Source organism: Theobroma cacao, chromosome 6, assembly GCF_053813885.1.
Source record: "Theobroma cacao isolate CCN51 chromosome 6, ASM5381388v1, whole genome shotgun sequence".
NCBI classification, from domain to species: Eukaryota; Viridiplantae; Streptophyta; class Magnoliopsida; order Malvales; family Malvaceae; genus Theobroma; species Theobroma cacao.
The window spans coordinates 1600175-1620787 of NC_142644.1; the positions used below are offsets into that span (position 1 = coordinate 1600175).

General features: G+C 31.3%; 1 protein-coding gene across 1 annotated transcript; it reads right to left on the reverse strand.

The window, feature by feature from the left end:
* Positions 1–77: 77 nt before the first annotated feature.
* On the reverse strand, positions 78–7799 carry ARF1 (auxin response factor 1). Its single transcript, XM_088807056.1, has 15 exons — positions 7473–7799; positions 6663–6750; positions 6187–6302; positions 5342–5437; positions 5196–5252; positions 4861–5013; positions 4679–4763; positions 3690–3780; positions 3432–3596; positions 2712–2831; positions 2557–2632; positions 2282–2450; positions 1721–2208; positions 1166–1356; positions 78–734 (listed from the first exon to the last, which is right to left on the reverse strand). The coding sequence occupies exons 2-15, from the start codon at positions 6697–6699 to the stop codon at positions 563–565; spliced, it is 2016 nt and encodes a 671-aa protein (XP_088663182.1). The 5' UTR covers positions 6700–6750; positions 7473–7799; the 3' UTR covers positions 78–562.
* Positions 7800–20613: the final 12814 nt, after the last annotated feature.

Here is a 20613-nt window from a genome sequence, read left to right on the forward strand (position 1 = left end):
AACATGAGCAGCCTGGAAATTAAAACTGATGGGGAATAACCCAAAAAATATATATATACAGAAAACTAGAAGAAACATATCCAAATCTGCAAGTACCAAAAGATTGCAAAGCTATATATATTTATGTACAAAGGACAAGTGTGCCATGTTGTATATTATATAACAAAAATAAATTGACAGAAGGCAAAAAAAAAAAAAAAAGGAAAAGCAAAAGGGCAACTTTCAATTGAGCAATGGGAGGAGAGAAACTTTTAAGCCTGCTTAAAAACCAAATGAACAATCGCTATTAGATTTTGCTTCACAAAAATTTTTTAAAGTGCAGAAAAATCTAATTATATGAGATCTAAACCCTATCATTGAGGCACATCTCACTCTTTCCAGATGAATTTGCTGCCAGAACAGCAGACTCGCAGATGCGGATGCTGTAGCAAGCCATTTCGGCATTGCCATCAATGGCGATATCATTAAGGTAATGCAGATATAGACAATGTTGAGCACTACATTCTTTTCTCTCAGCCTCTTCTATCGTTGCTTTCCTGCAGCACATAAAAGCCTGGGTACATTAGCACCCAGGACTAACAACTGAAGACCGGTCGTCAGTGTTGACAACTGTGTCAACACCAGGCTTGGCTGGTTTGCTATCATCATTGACTGGAAGTTTTATCTTGGGTGATAGCTTTTTAACTTCCTCTGATGTATAGATAAAAATTTTCCTCACCATGCTGCAAAACTCACTGCAATGGAAGTTCACAGAAACAAATGGAATAAGTAGCAGAACCACCAATGAGCTCAGATTCACACTGTACCATAAAATCTCAATTATATATTTTCAAAATTTCCACGAAGTTAATTTCACTAATCAAAAAAACAATAGAATTTTTTCTGATAAATTGTTAAAAAAAAAAAGTTAGTGAAGTTTATTTCTTAACATATTATACCTTTCTCAGCCTTGGTGTAATTTAAGTCCTTTTTCCATTTATATCGCCCATCATTTAATAAGACAAAAATGTACATATAATCAAAATAACAAATTAACCAGTAGACCTATATGAAACATTTTAATAGATGGATCCTACGAATCAAACAAGAATGTAAGTATAGGATTTAGTAATATCCTGCACCAAGAATATAGAACCAGTAAGGGAAATAGGAAGGCTGAACTTACTTCCAAGGATCATCCCCAACCATCATCATGTCATCTTCATCATCAGTATAGACAACCTGCCAATTCCTAGCAGACCCACAGAGCTGACCTTTAATGTCAAACAACTCCTCCAGCTTCCTTAGCAAGTCCTCATAACAGTCAAATCGTGTCAAATCAACGGCCCTTCCAACCACCATACCTTGCATGTGAACCTGAAAAAGGCAAGCTCACTTAAATACAACAATAATATGTTTGTAACAGACACCCGGTATCCTTTTATAGAAAGTTAGAGAGAAAATATATCTACTGAAGTACCTCTGTACATTTAAATGCTGCATAAATACACAAAAGAGGTTTACTAGAATGTAAAATCAATCCTTTTTGGAAGGTTCTCTACAGTGTTTCTCCAGCATGAAGACAAAATTTTAGACTAAAATGCAAATAGATCTTGACAAAAAGCTACAGCTTTACATAAATCAGACAACAAAAGAACTTCCAATCTTTCCAGGGGATTCTAGTCTTAAAAAAGGTATTTTCTTCTCAGCAAATTAAAGCAAAGGAATGAGATTGGATGACCTTAGTGCAGCTCCGAATTTGCTTGCTCTGTGACTCCTGAGGAGATCTCAGGCATGACTTCTCAGGATCACAACTTACATAAGGACGATCAGATCGATTAAGATTTGATGGATCAGAGAGCTGGTCAGAGTCAGCATCTACTGATGGAACAAGCCGGTCATCCACTACAGTCCCAGAAACTGTAGCCACAGGGGAATTTTCTTCCATGTTCACATTGTCAAGTTGAATACCAAACAGCCTGCAGCCATTCCCAGGGCCCGGCTTTCTTTCACAAGATTCTTTGTTAACAACTGGTGCAAAAGATTCTGTAACACTCTCCACTCTGTTAGACCAATACATGGAGTTGCTAGAAACTGCAGCAACTGAACCATTCCCACTAAAGCCCACAGAGTTAGGCTTTGCAGTAGAGGAGAATTTAGGTGATGAATGTCCACGTTGTGAATCACAATATGAGAAAGCAGGAGATTCAACTGGTGATTTCCACATACCTATCACATAGAGTGTTCAATTAAAATCCAAAGCAAGAATTTAATGCAGGTACTGACAAGTAAACAATTGTACCAAGTGAAGAAAGATCTGAAGATGGTGTAGGTAGAACAGGTGGTCGAGCCCGCTTGTTCCTTTGTGCAGGTTGTGAGTTTGAAGAGGTATTAGTCACAACAAGTGGCTCCAGCTCCCATGGAGACACCCTATCAGGGCGCAGGATTGATGAAGGTTCATCCCATTGAACCTGGAAATAGCCAAAATTGTAATAAGAGTTTCACAAGGCAGATATCCCAAAATGTGTTTCGTCTCAATGCAGAACAAATAAGACATGACATGAGAAATTGGGTAACCTTTAGAGATCTCCACTCAGAATCAGCCCATCCAGATGATTTATTATCCCCAACACCAATAATTGTGCCACTGAACCTGCAGGCACAAATGATGGCTGGTTAACAAGCACTACCAATTCTTAATCCAAAGAAAAACAATGCAGTCAGATGAATACCTTCTTTCAGGAACCTCTTCACCCTCAAATCTCATTTTGAACCTCATCCCAACGGATAGCTTATGGCTACGAGCTTCAAGATATTTGTTTACACTCACAATGAACTCAGACCGGCTTGTTCTGATAAATATAATGCTCATTAGAACAAATATACACAAAACACAAGCGTTACTCATCTTTATATGATCAGGGCAATAAAAACAGATCTTAAGCATCGAACTCCACTGAAAATGCCACAAAATAAGAAGAAAAAGGAAAAAGAAACAAATGTACAGGCATATAATACCATATTCTACTCCATTGTATATATAATATCACAATTATCAATATCACCTTCTAAAGTGTTTAACCAAATCCTCTATTTCATTTGTGTCTGAGGAGATATTTAGTCTAATGCACCTCACCCTTAAGGATAATATGCTTAATACAAGCTAACAGAAGAATAAATTATGACCTCAGAAGAGATCAAGATGCATATAGCTTCAATCCACAAAAAATTAAATTCAAGATCAAACATGAAACAAAAAAAATAAATGTGAGCATATGCATCAACTCAAAAACTGCAAGATACAATTTCTAATTTGTAATTAATTAGTAAATAAAATAAAATAACTACTATAATGATGATAATAACAACAACAAAAATGGCTAAGGACATTGAAAAAGACAGATGATGATGTAGGGTTACAGTTGGCTGGCTCTGCAGGATGAAATACAAACCTTGGCTTGTAGAAGACAGAAAACATACTTCCTGTAGCAATGGCATGGGATGCAGTGGCAAGCACCCCAAGATGCATGCTGTGACTAGATATAACAGAAGATGGCATGTTGGTCTGTTGTCTCATAAGCCTCCTCACACCAACACGCAGCTCCCCATTTGTCCCCCTGGAAAGAGAGGCAGTTATGAATAGATAGGTCAGTAGATTATATAAAATTAACAAAAGAGAATATCTATTTTGTCAAAAAGATAGATCTTGCCTCAGGAATATAAATGCATCACCGGCCACTAATTTTTTGGAACTAACAAAGACACTCCACCCAGTAGTGAGTAAGTGGCGCCTCGGTTGCCCTGCAAATAAATTTAAATGCTAATGAACCAAGAAGCAAGAAACAATATTATTATCAAATCACCACTAGTACAACATCAGAGAAGTCTAGATGACTTAAAAGATAAAACTAAAAACAATAATAAATTTTTTCAATTTTAAATGAGTACCAGTAAATTAGAGGAGACATTGCAAACGTAGGTATAATGAACGCAACAGGTAGTTTTGAATGATGTTAACAGTGCAAAAACAGTGAATACATTCTGAACAGAAACAGAAGCTAGATCCTCGAAAGCATGATGATTCACCTTTCAAAGCCCATAGTTTTATAAAGGGATTATACCAAAAAAATGAGTCAATTCTTCCAGTTTCTACAAACATCAATTTCATGATTCCTGACAGATAACAATTCATTATGAAACTAATATTAACTTAATCATTTGAAAAGAATATGTGATGGAGCATGATACTGTAACAGATAGATACTTAAAGTTTCTCTTTTTATTTAAAACTTAAAAGTCCAAAGTAGCCAATAAGTTTATCCCACAGAAAGAGCCAATTGTCCCCACACAGCTACTGATTCCAACTCCATGACACTTGCACTGCAATCAACAAGTGCCTAAAAGGCTCTTCCCTAATTCCAACAAACTAAGACCTATATAATTTTCAAGCTACTTGATTCAAGGTCATAAGATGCTTGGAACATATTTGCCTTTAACTCTGCATACATAAAAGTTTATCAAAATTCAAATATTAAAAATTTACATGTGCTGAGCACCATAAAAGAGAGGTGTCCAGTAAGCAGATGGCATAGAATACAAAACAACTTTGACTAAGCTTTCAGCCTACATACTTGAAAATTTCCAGCTCTCAATAAGGCAACTTAGTAAAACATCAACCAAAAAAGTAACGCTATATAACCTCGAAAAATATGCCGAAAATGCCACTCATTGCCATGCAGATCAGTTGCAACCAATTCCTGCCAAGGTGGCTGCTGGGTCATATCCTGGGAAAGGAAGGAATTGCATAAAAATTTCAGAAAAACTCTTAACATTTGTAGTATCTCAAGATGAAAAAAATGCAATCAATGTGTCAAAGCTAACCAGTGGGGGCAGACAATCATCTGCATGCCGACGCAAAACCGAGAATCCACCATGGGTGCTAGTGTCAGAAGCAGTAAGAGTTTTGCAAAATGAATGGACTATGCACCTTTCAGGTTCAGGAAGTGGGGGATCTGAGCTCGTAACCTCACTTTGCTGGACCATATTGGAGAGCAAAAAGAAGTGAGGGCAGCCCAAACATACAGAAAGATACATATACAAATCATTCAAAGTAATTCTGACAATAGATTGCAGAAACTAAATGTAGCTTTCCACAGCGACATGTTTATGATGAAATGAGTGAGAGATTGATAGACAAGGAGAGGGAGAGAGCTCACATCAACTTCAGGTACCAGAGTTAATTGTGCATAAACTTCATCCGTATCAGGTTCAGCCTGCTCTTGAAGGTAAAAGTCATTTAGCACAAGGAAACAAAGCAGTAAAGCTCAGAAGAAAGTAAAACCAATAAGTGTGAATAAATTACCTTACGCTGAACAGAAGCCACTTTGCAAAGTATTTTAGATGGCAAATTAAACGATGGCATTTGGTGTTCTAACCCCTGATGCATTGATGCCTCAAGCTGTAAATAGAGAATAAAAAGAAACAAAAATTAGAAGCACTACCAGAGAATAGAAGGAACATAGTGTGAAGTAAAATTATAGACCTACATACAAAACTTGATGAATAATTAGGAACAGAAATCTTCAATAGATGCTATGGAGTTTTATCAGAAAACTCAATTGACCACATGCATTCTAATTAATATTCCAAAGGTATAGGAACACCAACTTGACTGTAAACATCAGGCAACTGACATTCAAATGGAGATATTGCAAGCAAATTGCGTGGTATACAAACATTTGTATAAATACATAGATAACAGTAATAAATTATTCCACAATCTATGCATCGAGGTATCTGTCTATAAACTTTTGAAGTTCATTGCTCACATTAAATTGATGGCAATCCTGAAAGATGTTTAGACAGTACAAGTTAATAAGGCTCATCCATTTCTTCCCTTGCACATCTTACTATTAGTGCTTCACCAAAAATAGAAAGAATCAAACCAAAATTCAAAAATTCATACCAGATAATTTCTTCTCCATAAATAACCAAGAACCTAGAATCATGCTTGTGAGTACTAAATGCTAACTGGCATAAAAAACAATATTGACACCAGGCAATTCAAAATAATAAAAAATGGCAAGGATTTATGAACCCATCCAACCAAGGTTTTATCAAGCACAAGTCAAAGCAGATAACTTTTTAACTTATGAAATAGAACCAATTTAAAAAGTTACTAGATCCACAAGTTTACTGTAAACATACCTGTTCCATGTGACCTTGTGGGAAGTAATAAACACGCTCCCCTTCACGAGGAAGTGTGACAAGAGGTCCAGCACAGGCATGCCATAATTCTCGGTACAGAGGACCATCTTTGATACCTAAACAAAGATGACAAAGAAGAAAAATAAATTTAAGCCACCATTGTGTTCTGTAATACCAAGAAATAAATCAGCTAGGCTGGTGGAACAAAAGTTCAGCTCGAAACATAGTGGAGAATCTCTTTTAAACTTAAAGTAATGTGTACAATCTTATGCAAATATCAATATTACAGTTGAAATTAGCTCAATCCCTCCTTATCATAAATTTTTTATATAAAAACTACGATCAAGGTTAACCATCAACCATTTTGAATTTTCTGTCAATATTTGAGACATGTAAAAATATGTATACCATGTCATAAACATTCACTCAGATCAAATTCTGTATTAAGTTTCAGGGAAAAAAAAAAAGTCATAAACCTGCTTGTTGTTCAGCAGATGGAGCCGCAAAAGCCATAGAAACACCACCAAAAAGAAATCAGCAGAAAGCAATCAATCTATGGAAACCCTGTGATAGAACAATGGTTGTAACAAAAGGAGACAACATGGAGTATATAAAATAAATAAATCAAGAAATATTAATTTCCACACCTGCAAAGAGTAAAGCCATTAATTAAGATTGCATTAACTCTTACTTTATTGTCTGTTCTGATCTTTCAAAAAAGCTGATCAAAAGCCTTAATTACTAATTACTACCTATGTGTCAGTCTACTCTGCTTTACGCCTTAAATGAAGCCCAAAAAGTAAAATGTCTCAAAACTCACAAACCAAAACAAAAATGATACGGATGAATTTCAGTTAATTTGAACGAGATGATCCGATTGTTCTTTACTATAAAAAGAAACCCAACTTTTTGAACTCTAAAGAACAATAAGAATTGAAAACCGAAAATGGGATTAACCCCTCCCCCACCCCCAACCCCCAATTCTGCAATAACAGAAATCTTCTGCAATATTTGCACATGCTTATCATATACGTGACAAAGAGAGAATAGAATGAAAATAGATTTAAAAGAAATGAGAATGAATTGGGATCTGATAGAAATATAACATCAAAAAATCGTCTAAATTTTTTTTTAAGGGAACACTAAACAAAACTAATAGTCCTCACTAGTCAGTGATGAAGTGCGATAGAACATCAGCATTTCCCCCCTCTTTTCTTCCATTTTCTGACCAACCAAACATCCAAAAAGAAATATTAATTCAAAGGGAGAAGAAAAAAAGGCTTTACCCCCTTGGAGTCTCCTCTCCTGTGTTCAATCTGAAGGATCCGAAGAAAGGAAAATTAGGGCTTTGAAAAACCAAAAACAGATCGAAAAAAATACGTCAAAGAAATTATTAAAAAAGAAGAAGAAGCAGCAGCGAACAGTGTTCAATGAGTTTGTGTGCGTCAATGTTTGGTCGAAGCCGACACGACCTCTTTTGGCTATGGCTGCCTCTTTTTCTGTTCTTTTTCTTACACGCGCACACACACACACACTCTCTCTCTAGGTTTTTCCTTTTGTTTTTGTTTTTTTCCTTCTTCCTTTCTCTCTCTTGATATATGTCCGAAAGCAAACACTCCCTCACATAAATATAAATAAATTATTTTTTATTTATTTATTTTCTACAAATTATTTTAAACAAACGGGGAAATCGAGAGAAAAGAGGAAGCCGTGATCCAGCGCGTGCCCGTGAAATCCCTACAGCTCCTCTCCACTGTCCCTTTGTTCGCGCACAAACAATTTCCCCTCTGCCCATTAATTTAGCTTCCTTCCTTACCTGCGTATCTTAATTAATTATTTTTTAATTAATTAATAATTATTTAATTAATCATGTTTTGTACAATTTTTGAAATTATTCTCACTGTTTTGACTGGAAAAAAAGGCTCCTCCTTTTCTACTGTGGATTTCCCTCGCGTGACTAAAATCTCCTACAATAAATGCAGAAGATTCAATTTTTTATTTTTACCTTTAAAATGTCATTTACTTGTTTCATTAAATTATCATGACCTATTAATAATCACAGTAAAAAAAAATCCTTTTTTAAGTCAAATATTTACCACGTGATTTATTTCAAAAGAAAAAAGAAATTAACATGTGATGAAAATTGAGCTATTAATGAATGTGATTTGCTTAACTTTTTATTCTCTATTTCATTATATATGAATTATGCACGGAAACACGAATAGACCTAAAATCAAGTACAAAAAATGTAGACAATATGTAAATAAGAAGGAAATACAAATATAAACTGCTGTGCTACAAAAGGAATTAAGAAAATACTAATATAAATCAATACGTTACAAAAGGAATTATGAAAATACAAATGCGTGCTAGTGTGTTACAGAATAAATTATGAAAATACATATTAATGCCTTTAAGGGAAGGAAATACAAACTAGCCTATTCTAAACAATAATTGTTTGTGGGATAGGGATGTCAATGGGTATGCTTTATCTGAATATTCAAAAGTACTCAATTCAATTATATAGAGTTCATATATTTTATATTTAGATCTGAGATAGGTTCCGGTGGGAATTTTATTACCTATATTGAGTTTGAGTAAAGTATGAGTATCACCCTTTAGATATATGATATCTAAACTCAATTATATAAATAGTGCTATACCCTAAATCTGATTATATATATAAATTATGTAATATATAAAAAAAACTTGTGAACGATGACAGTCAAACTTATACGATAATAGACATTAAGCCATGCTTTTGCCATGTGATTTATTTAAAAAAAACCATGTGATTAAATTTGAGCTATTTCGTGAGATTTACCTAACTTTTTACTCTATATTTCATTGTAGATGAATTAAGCATGAAAACATTAGTTGACTTAAAATCAAGTATAAAAAAAGTTTTAAACAATGCATAAATAAGAAGGAAACACATATATGAACCCGAGTGATACAAAAAGAATTATGACAATATAGATATCAACCAACACAAATACTAATTATTACCTTTATTAGTAATTTTATTAACTTTATTTATATGATTACATTTATATAATTTCATTTTAATAACTTTATTAGTAATTATTACCATAGTTTTTATAACATTTTGGTTTTTATAACATATATATATAACAAAGTAATGCATATAAATATATATTATATTAAATTAACATATTTGTGATTAGTGATGAATAAAGACTGTACATATTAAATTTTGGGTTGAGTTTAATTATCTTGAGTAAAGTCCTGATTAGGACTCTTTGGTTTAATTAGAAAATAGTCTTAGGTCGAGTGGATCATTGATGTTTATGATTGAATTGGATACAGGTAATAGGGAAATACTTTAAATGGCTATGGGGTGTCAATGGTTAACTTCTGGTAATAGACAAAAATCGTGGATTGAAAGTTGCTATGGTCTAGCTGCATTAGTGATAATTGGTGATTGTAAATCAAAGATGGTTTTATAATCTTTTAATTGTATTCTAGGATGGGGAGTTATTATTAGATACCCAATATCCTTAAATTGGATTTCTTTTTAGTGCTTTGGGGCTATTTCGTGTTTTTATTTTTATATGTAATTCATAAAATCCAAAGTTATTTTGAGTTTGGTACGTATCAAGCAATAAAATTGCATACTTTTCCAAAAAAATTACTTATACTTATTATAAGTAAGTAATTAATATTTTAGAAAATGATAAATTTAGTTAATAATTAATAAATAGTATATTATAAATAAATAACAAAATATTAGTTTTGTTTATAATTTAATAATAATAAATAAGTTACATTATACATTAATGTCTAATATTTTATGAATATCTAAAGATACTATTATTATTATTATTATTATTATTAATTATTCATTACATAATAAGTTTAATATAAATATATTAAAGTTTATTTATTAATAATAATTATTTATTTATTAATAAAATACAAATTATTTAAATTTTTGTTGATATAGAGACTATAGAGACTCAAACTTGTGTGTGGATGAAAAATACCCAAGACTTTTACCAAGTCTACCACATGTTAAAATTATTTTTAATAGTTACCAATATAATCAAAAAGTAAATCAAAATAAAACTTAAACACTAATCCCTAACTCCTAACTCATGTGTGTGGCTTATCAATCACTTTACCAAAATTTTCCTCTTTTGCTCAAATTAGTCAAACCTTTACCACTTGTTGCCCCTTCTCGTGATATGACCAGATAAAGGTTGAAACTAAGACAGACAATTGTGTCGGCTGAAGCTTTGTAGTTCCTTTTACTTCTTATGCCGGTTGAAACTAAGGTTTTTACTTTTTCTTTTTCTCTTTTTATTTTTGTTCCTTTGCTGCCTGATTTCTTAGGATTCTTTGTGAAAGATTTGGTGAATGGTCAAAGTATTACTTTCAAAGACTTAAAAATTAAAAGTCAGTGGCCAATGAAGGTTGGAGTAATTTGCTTAGGCTTTTCTTTTATCATGTTCAAGGTTTGATCTATTTGAGTTTAATAAATGATGCATGGTTGTTATTCTTACTTCATCTAAGATTGTGGTGATGTTTGGACGATTTCTGCTACCTTGTCCCTTAATTTTTTCTAAGATTAATAGATGTTTTAAGTCTGTAGGTAAGGCTGTAGTTTATGTAGTTGTATAGTGCACAAGAGGTGGCTTATTGCTATTTTTTTGTAAAGCGAGGGTATGACAGTAGCTAGCTACAATTATGTAAGTCTCTACTGCTGTCATTTTCTAAGTAAAAATTACTTATATGAATGAACTATTTCAACTTTCAAAAATAAAAAAGATGCTAGAAGTGCGCTGCATTTGACTCAACAGATTAACAATTTGTGGATCCAAATCTTACAGAATATAATCAAATTTAATCATAGTATCTTACTTTAGAACTAACTACATATGTATCCTTGTTGCACTAGGAAATAGATAAACAATATACCATTTAATCAGATAATATATAGTAATGAACAAACCATAAAGTATCTTACTTCAACAATCTGTCCGGAAACTACCAAATTAATAATGGATAGGATAAAATATTAAAAAGACAATTAACATGACTGATAGCACGATGCTAATGAGTTGGAAAGCAGATGTCACTTTGGCCTTATCATTTCACGCTACTATTGTGTATGTGTGATATGTTTGTGATTTTAATTAACTTGTGAGCTTTTTATTTTGTTTGCTTCAGATTTCATAGTCTTACTTTGATGTTATGGGATTGTAACTGTTATTTGTAATATTTAATGATGTAATGCAGCTAAACAGCTAGACTTATGTGTTTGTTTGTATACAATGCTTCAATTATTTATTCTAATGTTTTATTTGTCTTTGTCACTTTTATTTCTTTGGGAGTCAGGATCATAGGACGAATGATCATCTCATCTAGAAAACATTAGTTCCGGGCAAATTATAGTTTTTGCTTGGAGCTTTGCAATATAAGTTTATAATGGTTTATATGTAAGGTGAATAATTGGGAAAAATTAGGAAGATGGTTGCAGACAGATTGTGCCTTATTTGTATTGTGGAATGTTAGAATTGCCTCATTTACCAAAAGACATTAAAAAGATATCTTTGTTTTGATCATACTTTTTTACTTTTTCTGCCACTTGTATATTTGATTTCATCTTGTGGGGTATAATCCTATATTTGATTGGTCTTATGTTATTTATTAATAAAGCCAAAAATAAAAGTTATACTAGTAATTAATTATATTAATCAATGTTCATTGATGGACAATTAACATTTTTTTTAGTATTTTTATTTTTATTTTACATTTTGTAAATAATTTTGTAACTATAAATAAGCTTAAAGAGGCTGCAGAATTATATTGCATAAAAAAGGCATGTATAGTTTGAAGATATGCTTTGTGTATCAAACTTTGGAAAAGGAAAAACATGACTAGGTTCCTTGTTTTCTGTTCTTAACTTTTTTTTTCAATGATGCTTTCAATTAGTATAAAGTGCACTATTTCAATAGGGAAACTAAAGCATTCATCATGACCACATTGACAACCTTGGTTGAGACTTCTTGTAATTTGACAGCTAGAATTCGATTCGCATGCTTCGACTGAAGTAATTGGAGGGCTGAAGACTACACACACTCACGTGTATAGGTTTGGTACTCGAGTGCCTATTACAACTCTACTTAGTGACATACACAGTAATGCCACAACATCTGAGTCAATGCGTGACCCTATCAACTCAAATGCTGCAAGTCTCACAATTGCATTTAAAGAAAAAGTGAAAAATCTATCCAAAAACTTGAGTAAGATACATGAAGAAATACATGGGAAAATACATGAAGAAATACATGGGAAAATACATAAAGAAATTAAGAATGTAATAACGAAAAGCACGAGTGAATATATTGTACATATGGAAACAATTATCGTGAGTAATACGCTTTTGAAACAAGAAAATGTAAGTACTTTAAGCTCAAATCTTGACAAGTAAGAATGCAACATTTCATGATATGATATCTCTTTTTCGTTGTTAGACTTGGATACTTTTTAGTATGTGCATATAATAGCACATTTAGCTTTATATTCATATGTGTTTGACATTTTTATATATTGTGTATTTATAACGATTTTTAATTATATGAACTTGACTTTAAATTTAGTTTTTAAAGCGTGTTTCTCTTATAAATTTTGAATGCCAATTATGGATGCCAATTGATAATTAATTATCGAAATTTTAATTGGTAATTTTGGTTGAAAAGGTATTACCGACAGAATATTCCATCAAAAATTAGTAAAGGAATTTTCATTAGAAATTTCCAATGAAATTGTCACGGTATAGTCGACGAATTATGCATTTTTTCTGATGAAATTTTCTGTTGAAAATTTTTGATAGATTTTCAATGGAAAGTATTTCCAACAATACTTTTATCGACGAAATTTTCAATAAATTTTTTTGTTGGAAATTTGTTAGAAAATGACATTTTCAATGAAATTTTAACTTTTTCCAATGAAAAATTGTATTGAAAAAAGTTTTTTTTTTGTAGTGTAAAATGAAAAGGCTTGGTTGATACATGTTCTTAATCGATGGTGGCTTGTATATATGTACATATTTGTAACATACAAGTTTAGATTTGTTTATAATATAAATAATTTTTCATAATACAAGGTTTCTTTTCTTATAACATGGTATTAGAGTTCTAGGTTTGATGGATCAAAATTTTTTCTTCTTTTAACATGGTATCAAAGTTTCGAGTTTGATAGGTCAAATATTTTTCGTAACATGATATCTGAGCTTTAGGTTCTATAAGTTAAGGTTTTTTTCTTTTCTAATATAATACTAGAGTTTGGAATTTGATAGATTAAAATTTTCTCTTTTTCAAATATGGTATCAAAGCCATCTAGGATGTTAGCAATCCTTGTGTCACAAGCTTATGTATTATTTCACATGTCCCACACATTGACAATTCCTGTCGATTTCATAAAATAACACCACAAAAACCCAAAACAAACCTTAAACATCAAACTACATAATATTTTCAGCTTTCCTGCTGCCCAAACACTAAGCTACCTTTGCACCAACGCCCAAAAATCAAGTGTGATAGTTGTCAATAGCTTTTTTTGAAAAAAAAAAAGTCTCAAATAAATGACTTTTATGATTAAAATATAAGTAAATGAAAAATAAAAATAAATTAGAGAAGAAACTAATTCCTTGAATAATTTGTCTTAATATTACTTATAAAAATGAGAATACATATCTCACAATTATTATAACCATATTTGATGGCAGTTTGACCTAATCGGTTTATAGCATGATAATGGCCTATTTTTGTCAATACAAAAAAAAACAGCTACACATATAACCTTGATTTTCTTTGTCAATTTGATTGATATTTACTGTGGCATTACAACACTCCAAAGGTGGAGTGTTTGTAGTGCGCGATAGGTAGCCAAAACACGAGTAAAGCATCTTAGTGACATCATCGTAGTCAAGATAAGCTAAAGGCATTAGTAACAGGATTAGAAAAAACACAAACAGAAAGTTGATTGAGCCAATCATGCTGTATGAAGTTATTTAATAAGAGTGTTATTTGAAGATAAGTAGTATTGCTTTAAAAATAAAAACAAACTTTCATATTTATAAAGGTAAAATGAAAAGGTTTGGCTGATACGTGTTCCTAACTAATAGTGGCTTGTATATATATTGTTAGGAGTGTGTTAGCTCCATAAGTAAGTCACAAGAATGTCCACTAAAGGACATGTGTTTTTTAATAGGATTAAGCATTAAATCATTATATAGCTTTTTATGGAAGCAACCACGACCCTTACAAATGCTTTTTATCTAGATCAAGCAGAACCAAAAATTATCTTTTAAATAAGAGCAAGCACAACCCATAATTTGCCTTTTGATTGAAGCAAGTATAAACTTTGCATTAACTTTCAAGACTAAGTTAGAATCTTTACAAAAAATAACAAGAATGCCTTTAAAAAATAGATTTTGTTGAGTGGGTTCAATAAAGGAAGAATGTCTAAAACAATGGGTACAATGATAGGAGTGAAAGCAAAAATTCAACTCAAGAAATGCATGGTTTGCTTTTTGTTTCTCTTTTTTCTTTTCAAGACTTTGATTTTCAAGAGTTTGGCTTTTTTTTTTTCTTCCATACTTTTAAATGCTCTTAAAGTGTCTTTTACATAATTGAAGAGGTCATGTAGTCATTGGAGATGAGTTAAACCAGAATTTAATTATAAGACACAAATTTACAACAAATCTAGCCATTGCAGAAACTTTAGGATCGACTACAAGGCTCTTGGGATCGACTATGTTTCTTTAAATATTCAAATTAGAGCTTCTATAGTCGAATACATATGTCTTCTACCCGAACCACTTACTGAGAGTGCGTAACTTTGAAGTTTTGGCGTTGAGGATCGACTACTTTTCTTTGAGGATTGACTATGGCTCCTCAAAAATCAGATTTCACTTGCTCACTACCTTAAGTTCGACTATAGCCTTTATGGGATCGACTATGGCTATGTCTTTTCAAGTTTTGTCGCCCATTCTGCTATAAGATCGACTTGCTTTGCTCTAATATCAGTTGGAGCTTTGTTTCATCAAAATTTCTTGTGATTTAATCATTTAGCTTCAATCATATCTTTCTTGTGATCAAATATCAAGTGGTGACTAAGGTTCTTAACTTAAAACAAGCTTGGTGCTGTGTGAATCAATCATTTTGAATAAACTCTACCACTTGTTAACCTATTTTGCAACTTCAACATCTTAAGGATAATTCTCAGAGGGATAATAAATACTCATATAACTAAGTTATGCAAACTTGTATATACTAATGAAGTGAATGTGTGAAAGAGTTTAATGACTTCAAGAATTCACACAACTAAAGTAGACAAGCTTGTAAATATATAAGAACAAATGTATGAGAGTTAAATCATTGCAAGAATTACCCAAATAATATTCAAGCAAATTATGATTGTTTTGTCATAATCAAAACTATAATCATTTTAAAGCTAACACACACACACACACACACACACACATATATATATATATATATATATATATATATTTGTAACATACACAATTTATATTTTTTTATAATATATATAATTTTTCACAATACAAAATTTATTTTCTTATGACATGGTATTAGGAATTCAACTTTGATGGATCAAGATTTTCTCTTCTTGTAACATAATATCAGAGTTTCGGGTTTCATAGATCAGTATTTTTTCGTAACATAATATCAGAGCCTAAGGTTCAATGGATTAAAATTTTCTTTTCTTGTAATATGATATTAGAGTTTCTAATTTTATGGATCAAAATTTTATTTTTTTCTAATATGGGATCATAACATCTAAGGTGTTGGCAATCCTTATTTCACATGCTCATGTTTGTTTCATATGCTTTACACATAGATAGCTCTTTTCAATCCCATAAAATAACACTATAAATACCCAAAAGAAATATTAAATATTAAACTACATAATAATATCAACTCATTTACTATCCAAACACAAAGTTACCGTAGCACCAACTCAAAAAAAAGAAAGAATAACAGTTATTAACAGTCTTATAAAAAAAACCTTAAATTAATGACTTTTAATATTAAAATAGACATAAATGAAAAGTAAAAAAATGTAGAGAAGAAACTAAGAACTTAAGCAATTAGTCTAAATACTACCTCTAAAGATGGAAATGCATATCTAACAATTTTATCACCACATTTGGTAGTAGTTTGTGCCAATTGGTTTACGGCATTAGAACGACCCATTTTTGTTAATACAGAAGAAAATCAGTTACATATATAAACTTGATTTTCTTTGTCAGTTTGTTTGATATTTAACGCAATATTACAACACTCTAAAAGTAAAGTATTTGTGGTGCGTCACAAATAACCAAAACACGAGTAAAGCATCTCAATAACATTATTGCAATCAAAATATACCAAAGCCATGGGTAACAAAATTAAAAGAATGAGCACAAAGAGAAATTTGATTGAGTACATCATGATGTATGAAGTTATTGTAAAGTAGTATTATTTGAAGGTGAGTAGTATTGTTTTGAAAATGAAAAAAAAGTTCTTATAGTTATAAAGTTAAAATGAAAAGGCTTGGTTGATATGTGTTCTTAACTGATGGTAGCTTACATATATATATATATATATATATATATATATATATATATATATATATATATAATATTTATAATTTAGATTTGTTTATAATATAAATAATTTTTTATAATACAAGATTTCTCTTCTTATAAAATGATATAAGAGTTTCAAGTTCGATGGATCAAGATTTTTTTTTTTTAATAAAGTATCAGAGTTTCAGTTTTGACAAATCAATATTTTTTCGTAACATAAATATTAAAGCTTAAAGTTTAGTAGATTAAGATTTTATTTTCTTGTAATATGGTATTAGAGTTTCAGATTTGATAAATCAAAACTCTATTTTACTAATATTATATGAGAGCCATCCAATGTGTTTGCAATTCTTATTTCACTAGCCCATGTGTTGTTTCACATATCCCACACAACGACAACTCCTGTCAATCCCATAAAATAGTATCACAAGTATTTAAAAGAAACATTAAAAATCAAATTACAAGATAATATCAGCTCCCCCAGTGCCAAAATATAAAGTTACCATTACACCAACTCCAAAAAATAAAATAAAACAGTTGTTAACAACTTTATTAGAAAAAAAAAATCAAATTAATGACTTTTAATATTAATATATTTATAATTGAAAATAAAAAGAAATTAAAGAAAAGACTAACACCTTAAACAATTTGTCTCAATATTGCTCCTAAAAATATGAATGCATATTTCACAATTATTATAACCACATTTGGTAGCAGTTTGAGCTAATCGATTTGTAGTATGATATTGTCCCATTTTGTTAATACAGAAGAAAGCTACATATATAAACTTCATCTTCTTTATTAGTTTGGTTGATATTTACTGCAACATTAAAACACTTCAAAAGTGGAGTATCTGTGGTGCTCTATAGGTAGCCAGAACATGTGTAAATTATTACGATGATATCACCGCAATCAAAATAAGTTAAAGCCATGAGTAACAAAGATTATAAGGAGTATAGAGAGAAAGTTGATTGAGTTAATCATGGTGGATGAAATTATTGCAAAGGAGTGTTTTTTGAAAATAAATAGTATTGCTTTGAAAATGAAAAAAAAAAGTTTTTATATTTATAGAGATAAAATGAAAAGGCTTGGTTGAAAAGTGTTCCTAACTGATAGTGACTTGTGTATAAATATATATTTGTAATATATATAATTTAGATTTTTTTTATACTAAAAATTCTCGTAGAGCCCAACTACCTTGTCAAAATTTTATCAATTAATAAAATAAATTACATAAGAAGGGAGATGTAACACCTTACCTCCAGTTTTGCAAGAAATATCAAGAATAAACCTTACCCAAGGTATTACTTGCCATGCATTTTCATACATGCAAAGAATGAGTAATAGCAATGGTTTACAAAAATCTATAAAAAAACAATAATAATAAATTAGGAGTGATACTCCCTTACATTCATTTGAACTGAACATATGGTAAATTAAGTTTATCTAATCGTAACATACCTTGTAATTTACCCTGTGCTTGAGTTAAAACTTGCAAATTTGCATGTGAGTAGCCGCGATTAGATAAATAATCTTCAACCTGATTACCTTCACGATGAATATGCGTAATTCTTTAAGATAATTGCTACAAACATTGTTTAATAGATGCTAATAAGTAGTGTATATCATGAGACCTCTTACATCCTTCTTGAATAATTTGTATCACTACCAATGCATCCATCTCAATCCAAACTTTAGTAATATTAGATAGTTGACATAAGATTAGGCCCTTATGTAAGGTCGATTTTCACTTTTAAGGAACTATTGGCACTAAGGTTTTCAGAAAAACAAAAAAATAAGCATACCTGTATTATCTCTTAATACACCCCCACCATCTGCATTATGAGAGTTATTCTTTAAATTACTATCAACATTTAATTTGAACTCACCTATCAATGGTTTATGCCAATAAATTATTTTTGGAACCACAGAATGCTCATGTTGAAACTTTATTCCCACTATATTAGCTATTTGAATATCATCAACCTTCCACTGCCATCTCTCCAAAAGCTTACGTTGAAATAACTGGAACAAAAGTTTCATAATTTTCCAAATTATTTTATTAGGCTACATACTAAGGCCTCTATGTTTTGCATCATTATGTTCCACTCACAAAAACCAACAAATAAATAATAGTAGTAAAACCCAAATGTGGCCTTGTTTAACATAATCCCCTAAATAGACCCATGCCTAGATAATTTGAATAATATTTTAAGGATGAATAATGTAGATTTAAAATAATTTTGTAAAATAATTCCAAACCTGTTTAGCCATTGGATTATCCTAGAGCACATGCATGAGAGATTCCTCTGAATTACAGCAAATGCATTTAGCAGTTAATTGAATACCTTTATTTTTCATCATTAACTCCACTGGTATTCAATTATTTAGCATTTTCCACAAGAAAAATGAAATAAAGAGAGGAATATATTTGTGTCATATAAACTTACTAAGAGGATTATATGAATGCTATTGTCGATTTAATTCGCATGCAGTTTTTGTAGAGAATTCACCGTTTGGTGTAGAAGCCTAATACGCAATATCCTTTTCACAAGCATCAAAAGGGATTTCCAAAATATCTTGCACCAAATCCTCTGGTAACACATTCTTTAATTCCTCAACATTCCACCCATCATTAACATAGAATTCATTTACTTCATTGAATTAATATAAGAAGGGAAGAATGTTACCAGAAAGTGATCACCCACCCAATAGTCATGCCAGAAGAAAATGTCACATTTTCTGGTTCGCCACCTTATGTTCTGTTCCACAACATGGCAACCACTTAGCATTCTTTTCCAAGCTTGAGAATCATAAATATTTGGCTACACAAGTATAGGAATTTGGCACAATATTTAGCCTTCATAAACTTTGACCAAAGGCTATTACAAGTTTTAAATCTACACAACTTTAAAGAAAAAGCCTCAACCACATCCATCAATCGTCGGATGTCGAAACCTCATTCCATGCAAGGAAACGTGACTTTTTGCCATGATGCACAATGAACTCGTTTAGCATCCGTTGATCTTCCCTATAAAAACTTATTAAACAGCCTTTCAAGTTTCTTAATTACACACACCGGTGGCTTTAGTACTTGAAGAAGAAAAAACACTTTTTAAGAGAGTTATCCGACCCCTTGAAGATAATACTTTATTCTCCCAACCTGCGATTTTATCACGTATCTTTGTAACAAGAGTATCAAACAATAATACCTTTTTATGCCCTTTACACAATAGAGCTCCCAAGTAAGTAATCAAAAGGCATGAATGTGTGAAGTTTATAGCTTAAGTGATTATCTGCCTTCTAGTGTTTGCAATTCTACGATGCGTGATAAAACAACTCTTATGGTGTTTAACTCGTTGCCCTAACGCTATTTCATACTCTTGTAAAAATTGAAGAATTCTCTATAGGGCCAATTTACTACCATTAGTAAATATTATGTCAAACCCTGTTCTATAAAATAATTACGACGTCATTTACATGCTCAATAGAATGTTTGCATATTTAGAAAGTTCGAGGACTCGTTAAAAGACGATATTGCCCCTAATGGTACCATTAAGTCAATTAAGCCTCAACTAGTTCAAATAGGAATTTTAAGGTGAAATTAAGAGTGTCACAGTTCAGGGATGACTCAAAATGGTAATTCGGAGTTCGAGAATCAATTTGAAGTCAAACCGAAATTTTCACTATCAAAGGGGAAAATGATCATTTGTCACTTGGGCACAAAATGAAAATTTTTAGAAAAGATTTTTTTTTTATCCCATTTGACTTATTGGAGTATGATTTGAAGTTTAGAAGTGAAAAAT

Bases quoted from the DNA above. Each gene is read 5' to 3' on its own strand.
- ARF1 (XM_088807056.1), bottom strand. From the start codon at position 6,699: ATGGCTTTTGCGGCTCCATCTGCTGAACAACAAGCAG. The intron at 4,764-4,860 runs GTTAGCTTTGAC...TTCCTTTCCCAG, and splicing joins ATGATTGTCTGCCCCCACTG to GATATGACCCAGCAGCCACC. The intron at 735-1,165 runs GTAAGTTCAGCC...CTTCCATTGCAG, and splicing joins GTTGGGGATGATCCTTGGAA to TGAGTTTTGCAGCATGGTGA.